We start from the raw sequence: 19529 nt of genomic DNA on the forward strand, positions 1-19529 counted from the left end.
AAACAATCCTGACACAGGACTATTTATTTATTTATTTATTTGAAATTCCAAAGCAAATATCATACCAGAGAAAAACGTCATACGACTTTCTTCCTACGTAAAAAAATTTTTTTTTAATGATTTGTCTTAACAATGATTTGTCTTATTTGCTTTCGGATTTTTAAAGAAAACAATAAAATTTTTAAAAAAAATGTGGAAAAATAAAATTTAAGCAGTTTTATGTGTAGGGTTTTTCTCATCTTGTTCCAGTTTTATTTATCAGGATTTAAATCGAAATTGGAAACGGAAAATAAAAATATTTAAATATTCAATAGATAAAGAGAAATATTCACATTTTTAAGAAATGTTAAATTACAACAGTATTGATCGGATCAATTCTTTATCCTCTATCAGCAGTATTTATAATTTCAGCATTAAAATTTAAAAAAATTAATACTTTAAATTTAAAAAAATTATTCATGAAAAAAGCTTTCACTATGTTACTTAGCACAAAGTTATTAACACAATTTGACCATCCTATAAAATCACGATTAAAAAAAACTACAAAAATTACGCTGAAATTTTTTTCTCACCAATGCTACGGAAATAAATTGCCCCATTCTTAGAAATATATGCTTTGTTTAATTAAAGTTTTTATTACTGAAAATAATAAAATATTATAGAAATTTTTAACGAAGCTTTTTTTAAGAATAATTTTTTTGTTGCATTTTTATTGCTAAAAATGTAAATGGTAGTTACTTTTTTTGTATTAAGATAAAAATTATCATTATTTATGCAAATTATAGTTGGTCTATAAAGGTTTTTTCAAATGATTTATTTGACATGAGAGAGAAAAATAGTGTAACGGATTTAAATGTGTAACGGATTTGGTGTTTGAATTCTGCTCTACATAATCAATCATAAAAAAATTAAAGGTTGATTTTCATTTCTGAATCAAATTAAACTTGTTAAAAGCAAAAAGAATTCGAAATATTATTTTACAATTAAAAAAAAAAAAATTCCTAATATAAACTGATAACAAAATCCATACACAATAAACAGTAAAATCATGACCTAATCCACTATATAAATGAATTTGATATACGAACATAATAAAAACATTTACTATACGAACAAATATATAAAACAATTCTAACAGTACATAATTATTAAAGCATTAAATAATTTAATGGAATGAAAACATTTGCTTACCTCTTTCGAAATTTATTGTTATTCAACGAGAAGCTTCATTAAGAATTTGAATTATTGATGGATGACACAATTTAGGTTAAAAAGAACTGTTGCAACTAATTTATCAAACTGATGTAAAAAAACAACTACAAAAATCAACCAAATAATTTAAAGCAATTAAACAAAATAAAAAAAAATATGCTTTAATTTAAAATCGATAGCTTAAATTACGTAATTAAATGAGCTAAAAAAGAAAATTCAACAGAGAGCGTTAAAAGTCTCATCACAAAATGACCAGAGAAAAATGTCAACAAGATTCTTCCCCAGTTTAGATCCCGCCTAAAACATCTGTTTTCTCAGAAAATCTAGATAATTGCTTGTTTGAGACAATTTATGAAGAGATATCCAAATAAGATATGGTTTTGTGGATATCTGACATTTTAAAAAGAGGTCAAAGGGGCATAAAAATGAAAATTACAGAAGCAAAAGTACTTTTTTCCATAGAGTAACATGAGGTGGCTGTTTTTGAGGAGACAAATAACTGTCTTTGTGGGGGGTTTGGCCACCAGAATTATATGCCAAGGTGGGTGGAAAGGAAATTCTTGAAGGTCAAGGGATTCTTTGAAACCAATTTTTATCAGTGGAGGATGCCTTTTATTACTCTTTCCAGGGAAGGGTAAAAGAAATGAAATTATTTTAGTTTTCTAAACATTTGATATATTTTATATGCAATCCGTTTTTCAAGAAGTATTTTGTTTTTAAAATTGTTTTTTTTTTTTCGTTTAATTACGTATATAGAAAATACTCGTATGTAAAAAAAAGTCTTTGTCTTAAGAAAAAAACAATTTCTTTTTTCTAAAATTACCAATTAAACTGAATTTTATTTTCACGAATTGCTAAATTTCAGAAGGGGCGAAGCACATTATTCGCCCCCTAATTCACTATTAAATAAAGTTTTTGATTTCGAAAATAACTTAAAAGTAGAAAAAAAGGTTTTTTTTTCTAAAGTTATCAATTTAACTTGACATTATTTTCACGAATGGCTAAATTTCAGAAGGAGTGAAGCATATTATTCGCCGACCTTCAATTGGGTATAATATGAAAAAAACACAACTACTTCGATTTAGTAGGAACAACATATGACGCAATGCTAAACGAATTGAATTTAGTTGTTGTTTATTTAGTTATTGTTATTAGTAGTTGTTATTATTTGTTTTAGTTGTTGTTGTTTACTTAGTTGTATTTAGTTTCAATAACTTTTCTTTATAATGCAATAAAATCTGGCGAGCAGCTATTTAAACGATCGAACACTTCGTTTGTTTATTTGTGGCTTGAAGTTAGGCTCGCAGAAAATGCCGTTCATGGGTTAAATTTAGTAGGAACAACACAACCTGTGACGTAGGCTATATTATACCCAATTAAATTTCAGAGGAAAATGAAATTTTATATTTTAAAAATAGCTTCACAATAGAAAAAAATTAGACTTTTTAAAAAGTTACCAATTTAATTTAGCTTCATTCTCATGAATGTCTAAATTTCATAAGGGTCTAAGTACACTATTCGCCCCCTCAATTAAATTTCAGAATAAATAGTGTTTTCTTTTAAAAAAAACAACAACTTTGAAGTTGAAAAAAAGTTTTTTTTTCTAAAATTACTCATTTAACTTAACTTTATTTTCACGAATGGCACATTGTTCGCCCCCTCAACTTAAAGTCGCAGTAAAATAAAAATTTTGATTTCGAAAATAATTTTAAAGTAGAAAAAGAAATTGTTCCTTTTTTTTCTTTGCTTGACCTTATAGTCACTAATGTCTAAATTTCAAAAGGGGCTAAGCACACTATTTGCTCCCTCAATTAAATTTCAGAAGAAAATAATTTTATTTATTTATTTTTAAATTTAAAAAATTTCCTTTTTTTTCTAAAACTACCAATCCAACTTTATTTTCACGAATGGCTAATTTCAGAAGGGGCGAAGCACATCATTCGCCCCTCAATTAAATTAAATTAATTTATTAATTCAACCCCTCAATTTAGTTGAAAAAAATAAGGTTTTTTTTCCCCTCTAAGTTTACTAATATATAATTTGACTTCATTTTTGTGAATGTCTAAATTTTAGAAGGGGCGAAACGCATTATTCGCCCCCTCAATTAAAATGAAATTAATTTATTAATTCGCTCCCTCAATTAAATTAATTTACCTCTCGCCCCCTCAATTTAGTTGGGGAAAAAAGGTTTTTTTCCCTCTAAGTTTACTAATTTAAATTGACTTCATTTTTTTGAATGTCTAAATTTCAGAAGGGGCGAAACGCATTATTCGCCCTTTTATTAAATATCAGAGGAAAATAAAGTTTTCTTTTTGAAAAATAGCTTCTGAGTTGAGAAAAAGAGCCTTGTCTTTATATTTATTATAACCTCTTACTTTAATTTCAGAGGAAAATAGTTTTAAAGTTCAATTTAAAATGTTTTTTTTTCTAAAAATTTACGTTTTTACTATTTTTTAATTGGAATTTAACTTGATTTTATTTTCTCGAATGTTTACATTTCAGGAGGGGCGAAACATATTATTTGCCCCCTCACAAAAATTTCAGAGGGGGCTACTGCCCCCTCTTACCTAATAAGAATTACTTATTAAGTTAGAATTACTTTTTAAAGTACCACTGTATAAATTTATTTAAGATATGTTCAGTTATTATTAATAGTTTAAAACACATTTGCAATGACACTCTCATTCGAGAAGAACACAAATACACAATTTCCTGACCTATGACCTCAGCTCCAACTGGTTGTTTATAAACAAATTGGCTGCCATATATTAAACACTGCCATATCGCATATTAAATTTATTAAAATATTTTATTTCAAACAGATTTATTATATAATTATATTTTTGTGTAACCATGATTTTTTCATGCATTTCACAACTTTTTTGCATAATTAGTTTGTCTTACATTGCTTCATACCTTTATGTTAAGTAAGAAATAATTCAAATCACTCTATATGGAAAAGTATAGAATGTGCCACTTTAGAGAATTCATATTCGATGAGATAGGCTTACTTTGCTAACATAAACAAATGCCATGTTTCAACAGCCAATCAGATACACATATCCAACTGTGTGCTCCAAAAATTTCCAGAATTGATAATAGCAAGTTTCCAAGAGAATTTCTAGTTTTAATTGCTTCCAAAGAGAGTACCTTTCCAAACTGATGGAGCAATCTTTCATGAAAATTAACTTGCTTAAAAAATAAATAAGCAGAGACACACTAATTTGTGTGTTTAAATATATCAAAACACTTTTCAGGACAAAAGCGGCACTTTATTTTATTCTATGGAGACAGTAAAATTTTTAAAAAAATTGTTTGAAAATAACAAAAAAATTAAATGACTTGTATTTAATAAAAGATTCCTCATCTTCTCATAAGAAAATATTTATTTCTAGATTTTTTCAATACACATAAAAATGTTATTTATTTTGAGAACATAAAAGAAAACAAAAAATAAGATTTAGAAAGAAAAAAGAAACATTTGTTTATGGATTTTGTGTGCATCATTAGTCTAAGTAAACAAACAAGAAAAAATTAAATGCTCATTGCAAAATTCAACTATATACAAGCCATATAACATCTTCATGTAGCAGACAATTTAACACTGTTGATATATTAAACTCTAAAACCTTGCTTACTTTTAAGCAAATTATTATTTTAAAACATTTCCAACTAAATTTCTTGCTTCAACTTCCTAACATTTGATATTTTATGTGTACAACTTATAGGATAAATTGGTGCAACAGTCAGGTTTTAAGATCACTCTTCATTGACCGAACATCTTCACAGAAACTTTAACTTTAAAACAATTCACAACTAAATCTCTTGCTCCAACTTCTTTATATCCGATAATATTTTACGTGTATAACTTACAGGATCAATTGGTGAAACAGTCACTACAGTTGTTTTTAGACGACTTTCTTCATTGAATGTCTCCATTTTAGTGCGAAGCTTGAAGACATAGGATTTGAAATTTGCCTCAGTAAGAACTTCATTAAATTTTTCTTCATCATTTTCTTTGAATGATCCTAATTCTTGGGCTGAAACACCCAAAATAGCTTCTGCAGATTCTTGGAAACAAGTTACCCATGTATTTTCAGTAAAATCTGCAACACTCAAGGACAACAGGAGACGCCATTGAAACTCACTGTATTCTCGATTACATTTTTCACATCTGTAGACACCATTATTCATATCAACAACTTTTTTATTACATTCTTGTGAAGGACAAGCCATATATAAACAATTTTCCTTCCTCAACATTACTATGGTAGCTTTATTTATATAATAATCAGGTTTGTCACCCATGCCAAGTTGTTCACTCGCAGTTTGGGCAAATGTTTTCCAATCTCCGCCCATACTACCCGATGGTCCTTTACCAGATATCGACTGAACCTCCATATTGGCTCCTTCTCTTTCAAACCAGCCTTTTAAAATGTGAGCTTCCTTTATATCTGGATTTATTTGCATAGAACTACTCATGCTTACAGATAATGTTCTGCCATTGAATTCTGATACTCTAGCACCTTTGACTGCTATAACAGGATTTGAGGTTCCATCAAACTTTTCAGCATCACTTCCCCACAAAGTTAAACTAACCTCCTTATTACTACGATCAACAAGCTTGACCTCTCTTTTCACCAATTCCTTTCCTTGCTTTGAAATAAGAGTAGTAGCATCTGTGCAGCTTTTACAAACGCCAATCACGTCAATATTCGTATCTTTTTCTACTTGCTCGATCTCGGCGATGGGCACAAAATCGAATCGAAGTGACGGAATGGAAGTGGATTCTTCACAAGGCATGACTGTAGTGTCATTGTTAAAAGTTAACTCATATTCATTTTTGAGAGATGAGTACCTTTTATCAGCGGTTTTTAGCTGAGCTTTAGATAAGTAATACACTTTGCCAACTTCAATCAAATCATAATATTTACCAGCAGCATCATTGAAGGCAGTTGCTTTAATTTCCCCACTTTCATCGAGCAAATTCATAGAAAACAGTTTTCCTTCACCACGTGCATTACTATAAGTACGCAAGGGTGTTTTGTTAGTGACTCGAACTTTAATAGTCCATTTATTTTGATATGGTGTTAAACTTGAAATTGGGTGAACAGCAGTGCCATTAACCATTGAAGTTTCAGACACATTATGCTGTGGTTCCTTTGCATAAGATGGCTTAGCACTCCCATTTGTTGCAGCAGCTCCAGTAGAAGGAGCTGGTTGGGCTGCATTTGCAGCAGTTGCATTTACAGGATTTCCTATTTTTTCATTGACTTCATGGCTGGGACACAATACTGTCAAATTTAATAAGATGATAACTTTACGATCAGGTTGAACCTGATTACACACACATTTATCAACTCTAACAACCGTAAATTTCTCTAACTCTTTGTTGGTAACCATGTGGTTCAGTTGAGTGCCGAGCATTGCAAATGGACACCCAATAACTCCATCTGAAATAAGTAAACGATAACGATCATTACCAGTTCCTGGGATTTTTTTGCAACCAAGTATTTGTAGAACAGCATTTGGCACATCTTCTCCCTGCAATATTCTGTCTATAGCTCCAGATGTCAGTTGGGGAGCCATTACTATCTAAAAGTCAAAAAACAAAAATCACAAAATTTGAAAAATAAATAAATAAAAAACACTTTACCAGCTTTCATTCTCTAAAAGTATTTTTATTGTTAAGCAATATTTATTAAAAAAATTATAAAACACTGACTTATTCTTAGGAAGCCATGGACTGTAATTCCAGGCAATAGCGCAGTTTGTGCGATCGAGAATCATAGAAATTATGGCAGTCCAGGATAAATTTTTAATGTAAATAAATAAAAAAATTGATGCAAAATTTTTGATTGCAAAATAAAAATTTTGCTTTACAAATAAGTTATTACTATTTCTATATACTTTGATTTCTATTATTTTTAATACTTGTGCTAATTTAATTAAGAATTGTATAAAAATAAAAATTTATTTTTCCTGTTAAAGAAAATAAACTTTACTTTCTAAAAAATTATTGTAACTAAGGGGGGAGAAAACAGTTTTGAATATTATAAAGGCACTAACTTTTCTGCACCCTTGGTGCCATAGAGCGAGTGATTTAAAACATAACTCACAATGCTACTTAATGAAAAAAAATAATAAAAACAAGGCTTTGCTACATTACTCATTAAATTGATAAAACAATATACATTTATCTTTATATTATGGACTTACATTTATTCTCACTTCAGTTCAATTACATAACAAAATTAAAACAAGGCACAACAACTCATATTAATTTCAAAAGTAACTTTTAACGTTAATCTAAACATCTTAATCAGTCAAAAATCGACATTATTCTGCAGTCTAAAAAAATATAACTCTAGCTTAAATTTTAGTAATATTTTCTTCTAAATTTTGAATACTCAAGAAACTGGATTCTCTACTTAAAAAAAAATAAAAATAAAATAAAAATTGACTAACCAAGTAGAAGAAAAAGATTATTCTAAATATGATAAATTCTATTTAGTAATATACTAGCTTATGAAAAGAAACAAAAACGGTTGTGGTTTTCAGAAAATAAAAATTGTAGATTGCTGTTCTTAATATAACAATAAAAAAAATTTAATTCTATAATAACCTCTGAACATCAACTCAAGAGCTACCAATTTATAAATGTTAAATGAAGAAATATAAATCCATATTGATAAAATAAGGAAAATTAACACAATAAAATAAAGTATGCAAAATAAAAATAACAGGGCAATTGTAATTAAAGAGCTCTGTGCTTATAAACTAAAAAAGAATTTTTACCATTAAAGTTATGTCACACAGAATTAAAATTTATAAATGTGGCAATTTGTTAACATTTTTCTGTATATTTATTTGGTAAGTATTATTTAACGTAAGTACCTAATATTTGGATCCTGATGTAATTTTCTAAATAAATCAATAATTAAAATTACGGTATCTTAAATGGGATTTACAAAAAGATAAATAAAATTTATGCTCATAATTTTTATTTTTAAATCAGCAATTAAACAATCAGCGAGCAGTTATACAATACAAACTCCAATTTGATACAAATATTTAACACAAATTTGATATTCATGATTTAACAATTTTGTTACAGACAATGTGATTTAAAAAAGTCAATGTTTATGCTACTTCGCAAATGTTATATTTGAAGTTATGATAGTTACTATTTGACATGGCAGTTAAAACCAACAAACGCAAAAAGCTAAATACCTGCGTAATAAAATAAGACGTAACAGAACTCAAATTATAACTTTTTCTTTACGAAAACAAAAACACACACAAGATGAAGGTATTTTATTTCAGAATAATAACTTTCTGGTGATTTTAAATGAGGGAGAAAACAGAACTCAAACGAAGCAATGTTTATATAAACAAACTTTTAAACTAACAAAAACACATCAGAAAAGACGTATTTAATAATACTTACATGAATTAATTATATTTGAAATCGAGAAAATAATTCCTACAACATTAAATTGTGTATATATTTTTGTCTAAAGTAAGACAATAATGTCTGATGCCTGTTTTAGCGCGCAATATTTTTTTAATACCTTTTTTTTTAGAAAAATTGTTGCCACTTATGTAATGCGTATATTATTTTCGATCTTTAAATCCCTTTGGAATTTCATCTTCAACTCGATGATCCGAAAAAAATTATATAATGTATTTAGGTGTTTGAAAAGTGAATAAATACATTTAAAAACTCAAAAAACTCACACAATCCGTTCAACCAGCAGCTTTATTGCGAACGAGAGCGTCTACTGCTTAGCTCGTTCTCACAAAAATATATTTGTAACTTTGACAACAGAAAAATAACCTGCCTGCAACCGCAATTTCTGTGATACGTGTTAAACAAAAACTGAATTTTTTCTTCTGCTGGATTTGAATTCTTTAAAAGGAATTAAAAATTGGATCAATTCTTAAAGTATCATAATGTCTGCTATCATAGAAAAGTTTAAAAGTCTTCCTGTTCATATGGTAAAAGTATTATGACTTTGGGGAAAAAATGTTAACTTGATTTCTATCTAAATATGTTTGTTTATACATGTCAATTATGTCTACCGGTTTGAAAATTCTTCAAGTTTATATATATTGTATGTTGCTTTAAATAAGGTTGTTCCAATGAAATTGATAAAATCATTCTGTTTTAATTTGGTATAAATGCTAAATTTTCCGGCATATTTTGACAAAATATGTTGCCTCTACATGAAAGCCATTTTAACTCTAATTTATAAAACTTTTGCATGCGAGCTCAATTTTATCTTATAAAAAACTGGGATATTTCCGTATCGTGATCTGTCGTGCTAACTACAGTCGCCAAGGCGCCAAATAGATTTTAAACTTGCCAATTTTTTTAAAAAAAATATGTAGCTGTTTGCCCAGGGTGGTTTCGAGTTAGTCCCTTTCTGTGATGTATTTTTAGTTCCTTGCAGGCACACTTTCCAAGACTCGGCGATTATTCTGCCGCAGATCACAGTACAGAAATCTCCCCTAAAAAGTAACTTTGGGAAATTTCTTTATTGTGCTAAATTGGTCTTTGTGGTTTGGCTACAACTAGCAGTGGCATGCAAGAAACTAAAGAAGTGCATTGAAAGAAATTTTAAAATTTAAAAGGAAGACGCCAAGCTTTTGTGACTTCCAGCAGGCAGTAAGTCGTGAGAAACTAAAAAAGAGTCTCAGAAGGAAATCCATTTGAAGGGTGTAACTCAGTAGATGCAAGACATATCGTGATCTATGGTAGAATAATCGCCAAGTCTTGGCAACTTTCGGGATGCGGCCCATAAGAAACTAAAAAGACATCGCAAGAAGGGACCAACTCGAAGGGTATAACTCTATGCCACCCCCAGAGAAACCTCTACATGATTTTATTTAAAATGTTCTACTTAAAAGGAATTTGCCCCTTTGTTGGTTGTAGTTGGCGTGGCAGATTACGATATATGGAAATATTCCCGAACTATTGCATTGTAAGTAACAAAACATAAAAATATTCTTTTTTAACTGAGTTTCTAAAATGCATAAATCTTTTATCTTTACAATTGTCTTTTTGATTACTGAAACATATTTTGGCTAATTTGAAAAAAGCTTAACATGATGATGATCATATCCATGTAACTGTGTTTTTTTATTATTATTAATATTTCCGTATCGTGATATGCCACGCTAACTACAATCGCCAGGGTGCCTGATAGATTTAAAGCGTGCAAATTTTTTTAAAAAAAAACATGTAGAATTTTGCCCAGGGGTGGCTTCGAGTTATACCTTTTGAATTAGTCCCTTTCTGTGAATTTTTTTTTTTTTTTTTAGCTTCTCTAGGGCCACTACTCGGAAGTTTCCAAGACTTGGTGATTATTCTGCCACAGATCACGATATGGCAACTTCCCCAAAGCAGAGACACAAGTTGTCTAAACTGCAAAGGCTAATAAACTTTTAGGCTAATAAACTAATAGGGCTTAAAAACCCCTTCCTTCTTGTTCCTGTGAAAATGACGGGGTGAGTTTTTGCCCCCTATTTCTCGCTCCCGTGACATTGACGGGCTGGAGTGTTCAGTAGTAACGTGGCAATAAGAATAAAACTAATTCATTTCTTTTTTATTTCTCATTTTACACACCAGATAGCAGTACCTGGATATTTTTTAAGGTAATTGTAGATAATTAGTTTATTTTAAACTAGATTTCAGCACTCTTCAAATACGTAATACAAAAGCCAAAAAAATAGTAACTTTTATGTCCGTTTTCTTTTAAGTTAACCGATCGTTAAGGGATGAAAACATGGTTTAGAAAAATAAATTAGCTCATCAAAACACAAGTCTATATTACTTAATATTTTTTCCTTTAAAAATAATCCAAGAGTGCCACTCTAAACCCCTTTTTATGAAATTTTCTTTCAATATTTTTTAGTTTTGAATATAAGTGTAAATTAAATCTTCCAAAAAAATTTTAAAAGTAATTAATTAGTGATAATTATTCAAAAGCAGGTTTTAGTTAACTATATTTTTAGTAAAGTAGTTGTTGTTAGCTAAAAAATTATTTATAGTTTTTCCAACCACCGATGGAATATAAAACCACCTCTGACTAACTTGTACTATTTTGTTTTTATAATTTTTGCTAACTGAAAATTCCTTGAGAATTGTAGTTGGCACAAACAGATATTGATACAAAAATAACTCCACTTAGAAAAATGTTTTTCTCAAGGCTAAAACATTTTTTAATCTTAAGCTTAAGCAACTTCACTTCATTATAAAACTTTTTAACTAGCGTTTAACAAGCACATAAGGCACCAACCTTTAAAGAATTGACCAGCATAAAACAAATTAAAATGTTAAAGTGTATCACAAAGTTAATTTAAATCTAACAGACTGCTAACAGTTAATTTAAATCCAGTTGCTAATCAAAAAGCTGATGCAGTATGTGGAAAGATTTTTGAATAGATATCTACAGCAGCTGTAACTCATAGCCACCTTCGGGCAAACTCCAACATATTTTTTTTCTTGCAATGTTTAAAAACTCTTTGGCCTCTTGATGATTATACTTAACACAAACAGATGCTGATACATGAATATCCCCAAGTATGTTATTTGGGAGCAGCTTGAGCCCTTTAGCGTGATTATTTCCAACATTTTTTCCCTTTATTTGGTTTGCTTGATTGGATTGAAAATTATTATTCTTGTGTGTTTTTTTGTTACTCACACAAGGCTAATTTTAAAAATCACTTATATCACATTGATCTAAGTCATACTGCATAAAAATATTTAATGTTTTTTTTTCTTTTTTAAAGGATTTTGATGGTCAAAAGAAGGCTGAGCGAATTTTTCAAACAATAATTCTTTTGTTTGCTGTAAGTATTAGTTTTATTTAGCTTTTAGGATATCTTTTTAATTTTCTATTTAATTATGAATACTTGCAGTTGTAAGCGCAATAATAAACTTTTTATTAAAAAGTGATTCCATGTTTGTTTCTAGAAAAACTACATATTTTCCTGTATAACTAATTAATGCATATTGTATTATATATTGAAGTACAAGCTATTAAATTGAGTGAATGTTATTTTTTTTTAGTATAAATGAATTTTTTATACTTATGTTTTTATACAGTTCATAAATTCAATATTATTACTTCCATTTATTTTTAAATATTTAGTGTTAAATATTATATCTAATTTTTAAGAGTTATTAATCTTGTTATTATTTATTAGTTATAACAACAAGATATACTGCAACAGCCACAAGCTAAAGCACTTACTATATCATTGGTACTTTCAGCATTATACAGTGTACTTTGTGTTGCAGATTAGGCCAGCTAGAACTATCAACTCATTTTTTTTCATCTATTATTTCTACTATTTTTCAATTATCGTAGCAGAACAGAAAATTTCGGTTACAAATTTTAGTTGTGCAACACATTAGCAACCGTGACCTCAGACAGTGTATTCTTATTCAAGAGACATACTTTATTTCTTGTTGTTTAAAGAATAGTGTTTACAAATTGATTAATGTGTAAAAGCAAATAGTGTTAAATTTCTAGTAATTTGTAACACTTTTGAATTAACCCTTTCGCGCCGACTGTCACATATACATGCCAGCAAGAAACACACTTATTTCCCGACCGACACACCAGTGTGCCAAAGTGTTTTCTCGTTCACCCCCGGCCATCACTCATTTACGCCAATGTCGTGAAACATTTTAAAAAATAAAATTTCTACCAGAAGATGGCATTGTATGTCCATATGGTTTCAGATACATGTAGATTTGACCTTCTACTCAAAATGATAGTAGTATGACTCACATACACGTGGTTTTTAGGGGGAAGGAGTGGAGGAGAAAGAAATGTTTTATGACAGCTCTTTGAATTCGCACTAGGTATTTGTTTACAGTAAGCAGAGGAGGTTGATTTTTTTTCGCTACAGCGTTGGGTATTTCGATTTGCGGTCCAGTTTTTAGTGCAATGTTAGTGTTTTCAAACTTTTTCATACGAAAAAAGAATTTTAAGTCATATACTTAGTTTTCAGATATATAATGTTAAAAGTTATTGAATGGTAAGTACGTGATGAAAATAAAATGTTTAAAATATATATTTAAACAAGAAATAACTTAAGTAAATAAAGTATCTATAGAAATATATATGAAGCATATGCCATTTAAATACTCTACAGAACATTATTAAACTATGCGTGGATATTTCGGTAATTTCATGGATTTAGGCTTAACAGCAAAAAACCCTTTGGCCCTGGAGAGACACTCGCGAGAGAGACTGCCGGCCTCAGCGATAAGCACGCGTTTGCACTTCCCGTTGCAAAAGGGTTACGTGTTGTCAGACTGGCAACGCTATGCTGAAAGAAATGTTTTTGTAAACACTAAAAATTTTAATTTCTGTTTTCAGCATTTTAAATTTTTTCCTCAATTATTATTGAAATATAATTTATTAAAACAATTCATTTTAGTAGTTAAATTTTTTTTTTAAATATTTCAATTTCTAAAAGGTACTGTACTGTGTTTATTTTTTTCACAAACATGTCGTGCATGTAACATTCTAATGAAAGGAATGTTTTTGTTTACAGTTTTCTGGCTTAATGGTTGGCTACTCTTTTCAACAATTTTCATACACAGTTTATATTCTTGGAGCTGGATTTCTTTTATCAAGTTTAGTAAGTATTCTATAAAAACATATTAATATGTCACAGCTGCCTTTTCTATTTTTTAAAGTGGTAACAAAACTTATACTTATTGATTAAGTTTTAGGGTTTATACATTTGATCTAAAATGATTTTATATGTTGTTGTTGCTAATTCCCATCTGGTCTGACGGGGTCAGACCAGATCAATGAATCCGTTGATATTGAGAAAATCCGAAACCAGAATGGGAGAGGAATGAATATCGTTCCAGTCCAGCCCTAAACAGATCAAGATGTGCTCAGGTGATGCCTGGTTTTGTTGGCATTTAGGGCAAAGAAAAAAGATCTTTTGATTTGCAGAAAATGTGAGACTTTTCAGGTGTCCACTGGCCAGTCGGGATAGGCAGGTGTTGGTTTGCCTGTCACCAGGGAGAGATTGAGAGAGTCTTGGACAACAGAAGCTGCATACCCCCTCCCATGAATCAGTTGATTTTATATGTAAAAGAATTAAGCATGTATAGAAATGCATGATTTTCATGTGATGGCGTGTTTAAGCAACATTACCACTTGAAAAAATCATTGTAGGGAAGAGTATGATAAGAATATGGCTGGTATGATATGTACAGTGCACAAAAGAATTAAACACCTTGTATAACTTATGATCTGATGATCAGATTTTCATATACCTGGACTAAAATTTATTGGTTCTCGGGGTTGACCTCGAATAAACTTATTAATTAGCGTAGACAATCAAATTATAAATTCAGAAACAAAAGCATACTTTACTCAGAAATGCAGCCAAAATATGGTCCTAAATGCATGGTCAGGACAGCGATTGAAAGTTAGACCCCTTAATGTTAATTTTACCTTTTTGTATATTTTGCTATATATTGAGAATTTTTCCAGCAAATTCAAAAAATTTTTGACACATTTATATTATATTTGAGATCACCTTGTGAATAATTAAGATGGAATTCTAGTACATGAAAATCTGATTAATGTATCAAAAGTAATTAAAGGTGTTCCTGTTTTTTTTTTTTTTTTTAACTGTACAATAATTTAGTGTTAAAATTCTGCTTTTTTTTTTTTTCTTTTTTAAGAAAAAAAACTATTTTTTCTGCTTCATCTCAGATTTGGTTACAAAAAATATTTTTTCCCAGCAAAAAGACTAGAACCGATATTAAAAAAGACATTTTTTGTTTCTAATTTATAAAAGGATATTACAGTAAATCTTAATCTGTAATATCCTTTTATAAATTAGAAACAAAATCTGTAATATCTTAATCTGTTAATCTTTATCTCATAACCATTTTGAATTAAATTAAAACATATGAGTGAATATTCCTTGCACTTTAGTAGATTTAGTAGCACTTTTAGAACAGATTCTATACGGTCATCAATATAATATTGATGCTATTTAAAGTTGCGTGAATATTAATCCCCGTTTCCTATTTTTAAATTACGTAAAAACAAATAATTATAGATATTACCTTACTAAAAGCTTCATTCCCTTCGAAAATACTCAAAATTTCTCTATTTCTTCTCATTCTCTCTTGGCAAGTCTTGAAAATAGGCGCCTATTTTTGAAGCACTTGTAGCATGTCGACTGTTATTTACTTTTAAAATATTTTTGAAGGTAATTTAACCAGGTAATATCTTACCACTTCAGTTTCATGGGATTATTTATTTAAAATATTTATAGGGTTTTGTGAATGTCAAAGTAGAGTTACTCTAGCTCATTTAATGATAATACTTATCAATTTTTAATAATTTTATGCATAATTTAATGTTTGTACTCTTAGAATATAAATAATAGAGCACTTCTGATTATCTAACAGTTTTAGTTTTCTGGTATATCTTTGGTCAAAATTCAAATTCAACTGTATCTGAATTTATGAAGTATCAGTACTAAACACAATTCCTTAATTAAAGAAAATAAATTAATTAATTCATAACTGTCACCTGCTGCTTTTTATGCTGCAATATCGGTATTTTAGAACTACTTACAAAGTATGAACCATTAGTAATTCAAGGATGCAAAAGTTACTGTAAGTATTCACCCACATTCTTAATTTTCTTTAAAAAAGTAATAATCCAAAATTCAAGTATTTTAACTCTTGCTGCACTTTTTTCTACAATATTATTATTGTCTAATTTAAATTTTTCATACTTTCTAAAGTTATTTTTTTTTTCTGAAAATATTTTTGTTCAAGAACTTAAACTAAACCTGTGGGTGAAAATGTCTCGGAATAGAATATTTCCCGGAAAAAATCTGTCTGCTAATATACTGATGAATTAAATCTTTTTTTTTTCCAGCTTAATTAGTTTTAATTTTGGAATTAAGTGAATTTAAATTTGGAATTTTTTAAATTGAGTGTGTATCTTGTCAGTGTTGGTTAAAAATTGTTTTCTCCATTCAAAATGATTATAGCTTTTATCAGCAACAAAACTAGGTTAATAATAGAGAAATATTTTTCATAACTTAAGAATTTTTAACTGAAAGTGGTACAAGTTTTGAATTATACTACACAATGTAATAAGAAAAGGAAAAGACCAAAGATTGCTTGATATAGAGGTATTAAAGAAGATCTGTGGTGGTAAGATTCTTTTCTGAAAATTGGAAATTCACTGAAAATAAATGCACTTATAAAATGAACTGAAAAAAAATTTACTAAAAAAAAGGTTTGCTTACTTTGATAATTTTAGATAGCTTTGATAATTTTGTTTCCAAAAAATCCTTTTATAATGATGTTTTTTAATTTCTAGTTGACTCTTCCTCCTTGGCCAATGTTTCGTCAAAAACCATTAAATTGGCAGAAAAGCAGAGATGAACCAATTGAAAGCTCTAAATCTAAGAAGAAGAAATAAATACTTTTTTTGTGTGTGTGTCTTCTCGTGCATACTTTTTGAGTTTTGTATATAATGAAAATTTGGTCATTTTTCTTTACAATCAAAAACATTTTTAAAATAAAAATAAATAATTTTGACTTGATAATTTTTTTTATTTCATCTTTCTGAGTGATTGAAGTAAATTTTGTCATTAATTTGTTTGGACTAAATAACATACCTGCCACGTCTCCTGTTTTTTTAACAAAGACTCCTGTATTTTACGACTATCTCCTGTTTACCTGTATATTCACAAATTTCTCTGTATCTGTTGAAGAAGTTTTTTAAAAAAAATTAGTATTAAAATATCCACTGATGGCAAAAATGCTTCTCTTATTCCTCAACAGATGATGCTATTGCCAGTACTGCAGTAAGTTGGATGTGAATTATTTAAGTCGAGCCAAGATGGCTTAGGGGATAGAGCGTTTGCCTTCCAATGAGGTGAACCTAGGTTCAAATCCCATGACTGGCCGATACTAATTCCGCATCCAGCTTGCACCGACCACAGCGCTGAAAGTAAAATATCCTCAGTGGTAGATGGATCATAAGTTAGAGTCGCCTTGTCGTCAGACTAACCGTAAGTGGTTTTCCCCTCCATGTTACTCAAATGCTGGTTATTTCCATAAAAAAAAGTCTTCCATGAAGGCAAATTTCTCCCACTACTTGCTCCAGGAGTTCCCTTGTCTTCTGGATTGGGTTAAAAAATACAAGGCTACAGAGTTGAACATCAGTAGTCGTAAACTCAAAGTTGGATCGTTTAGTAAAATCTCCATTATTTTATTTCTCCAATGTTGGCATGTATGAAATTAGTCGTTAGAGCTACAAGTTAATTTTAAATTTATGGCAAATGAATTGCATTTTAAAAATGTAGGCTATGTTTTTTGAAGTAGAGGTAAAACATTTTCAAAAATAAGGTGCATTTAAATTAACACCACATGCAAAAATTTCATTAGGAACTTTCTGCAGATAACGGATAAAATTTTATGGATGGGTGATCTTGAAAGCTAAGGGTGGTGGCGCTAGTGGTAAAATTGCTCTTTCAAGACTTCCGGGTTACTGCTTCCGATATATTTTTACGCCGCAGATTGAAGGAACGCGCCATCATATTATTGCATCATATCTTTTGCAGTATTTCACATGTACCGAGTTCTTTCTTTCAGCCTTTAAACTTCAGCATTATCATATTAATATTATAATCATTAGAATATTTTCTAATTAGGCTAACTTAAAAAGATATTTTTAAAGATATTTTATTCAAATGTAGCCAAATAAGGGATAAAATACAAAACATGGCACACCTTAAGAATTATTCACAGTGAGATATTTACTTTCCAAATTTTTTTTTTGGCCTTTCGACCTCTGAGAATCAATACATTTCTGAAAGCTCTTATGAATGGTACAATTATGTTTAGATTTGAACCCAAATTACAATGACAAAACTGCATAGAATATTTGGCTTGTTCACACATCGCCTCGTAGACATAACATAAGCGGAGGAATACACCGGAAATTTTCTAAATTTCTTCCGGTTTAAGGACGCTTGTTATTGTTTACATTTGACCACCCATCCATATCATATGTTAGAGAATTCTAAAAAAATTTTAAATAAACATTTTATATATTCTATAATATTTTTTGTGATCAAAACAATTATTATATTTTTAATGTATTTTTTAAAGATAATTATGAATAAAGATTTGAAAATAAGTTGTATTAAAAAAATGGTAAGTCATTTTTTTGAACTGCAAGTGCAATATTTCATTGAAAAGCACATATGAACTATTCTTTACGAATTTCACGTGAATAATATTTAGAACTATCTATCACTGTCACTTTATATCTTTAGTCTCATAATTGACATGGAACTAAGGAAATTCTGTGAATTACAAAATTTCAAAATAATGCAAAATTTTGTGATATCATAGAAAAAAAATTATTTTTACAATTTTAGGGTGACTCTTAACAAATATTGCGTATTTTGATAGTTATTTTTTACTTTATGTTTCTTGCCGGGATACTGCTATTTATATTACTTAAGTCGATCCTACATGTAATTGGTTTGTCCGGTAGGGATAGTTGAGGATCCCTGGGGGAGCCATCAAGCTTATATATTTCATTCTTCGTCAACTCATAATTCTAATAAATAATTCTTAAGCAAAAATAAATTATTTGTAACATTAAGGGGACTGCTCAAACCTTATGATAAATCAAGCATAATGTGGGATGTTATTCTATTAAATGAATAGGAGAATATTTTAAAACCTCGTCTTAAAAAGAGTTTTATTTCCGTGCATCTCGGTAGACAGGAAGACAAAATGGGAATGGCAAGAAGAAACATAATTGGTTGTGTGAACGAAATGCGTACTTATCTGAGGTAACTAAGGAGTGATGTATGTTTTATTGCTAAATATTTTGAAATGGGCGGAAGGCTATAAACATGGAACATTGGAACTACATATCTTCTCGCGCGTTGACAAAAATACATCAAGTCCGCCAGGTGCGCAATTTAAATGTTACTTACTTCAGTCGTGATGACCTAAGAAAACTCAATAACATTCTGAGGAACTCTTTCCTGATACTTGGAATCTTTGTTTGCCAAGTCCTGGTATATGAAGCCATTCAATTTGGCTAAGGCTCGATAGCTATTCCCTCTACGAACACTGGTTCAGCGGAGCAAACAGAATTCTAAGAATGTACCTAACAGTTAAGAATCTCAAAAAGTTCTCTAGAAAATTTGATATTCATTCATTACATAATATAAGGGTGCCGTCTTCCCCAGCAAATGATTCTGGACGAGTGTTT

General features: G+C 29.5%; 2 protein-coding genes across 5 annotated transcripts; one reads left to right on the forward strand and one right to left on the reverse strand.

The window, feature by feature from the left end:
- Positions 1–4580: 4580 nt before the first annotated feature.
- LOC107449115 (replication protein A 70 kDa DNA-binding subunit) lies at positions 4581–16671 on the reverse strand. Of its 4 annotated transcripts, none has more exons than XM_043046164.2 (2): positions 16534–16671; positions 4581–6807 (listed from the first exon to the last, which is right to left on the reverse strand). In XM_043046164.2, exon 2 carries the CDS (start codon positions 6799–6801, stop codon positions 5029–5031), a length of 1773 nt encoding a protein of 590 aa, XP_042902098.1. In that variant the 5' UTR covers positions 6802–6807; positions 16534–16671; the 3' UTR covers positions 4581–5028. The 4 variants fall into 4 exon arrangements, with proteins under 4 accessions (XP_042902098.1, XP_015920041.1, XP_071038337.1 ...); XM_016064555.3 differs by lacking the exon at positions 16534–16671 and adding an exon at positions 8663–9023; XM_071182236.1 differs by lacking the exon at positions 16534–16671 and adding an exon at positions 8953–9018.
- LOC107449130 (Signal peptidase complex subunit Spase12) lies at positions 9040–16836 on the forward strand. Its single transcript, XM_016064572.4, has 4 exons — positions 9040–9213; positions 12010–12069; positions 13789–13875; positions 16608–16836. Exons 1-4 carry the CDS (start codon positions 9169–9171, stop codon positions 16707–16709), a joined length of 294 nt encoding a protein of 97 aa, XP_015920058.1. The 5' UTR covers positions 9040–9168; the 3' UTR covers positions 16710–16836.
- Positions 16837–19529: the final 2693 nt, after the last annotated feature.

This window comes from Parasteatoda tepidariorum, chromosome 6, assembly GCF_043381705.1.
Source record: "Parasteatoda tepidariorum isolate YZ-2023 chromosome 6, CAS_Ptep_4.0, whole genome shotgun sequence".
Lineage (NCBI taxonomy): Eukaryota > Metazoa > Arthropoda > Arachnida > Araneae > Theridiidae > Parasteatoda > Parasteatoda tepidariorum.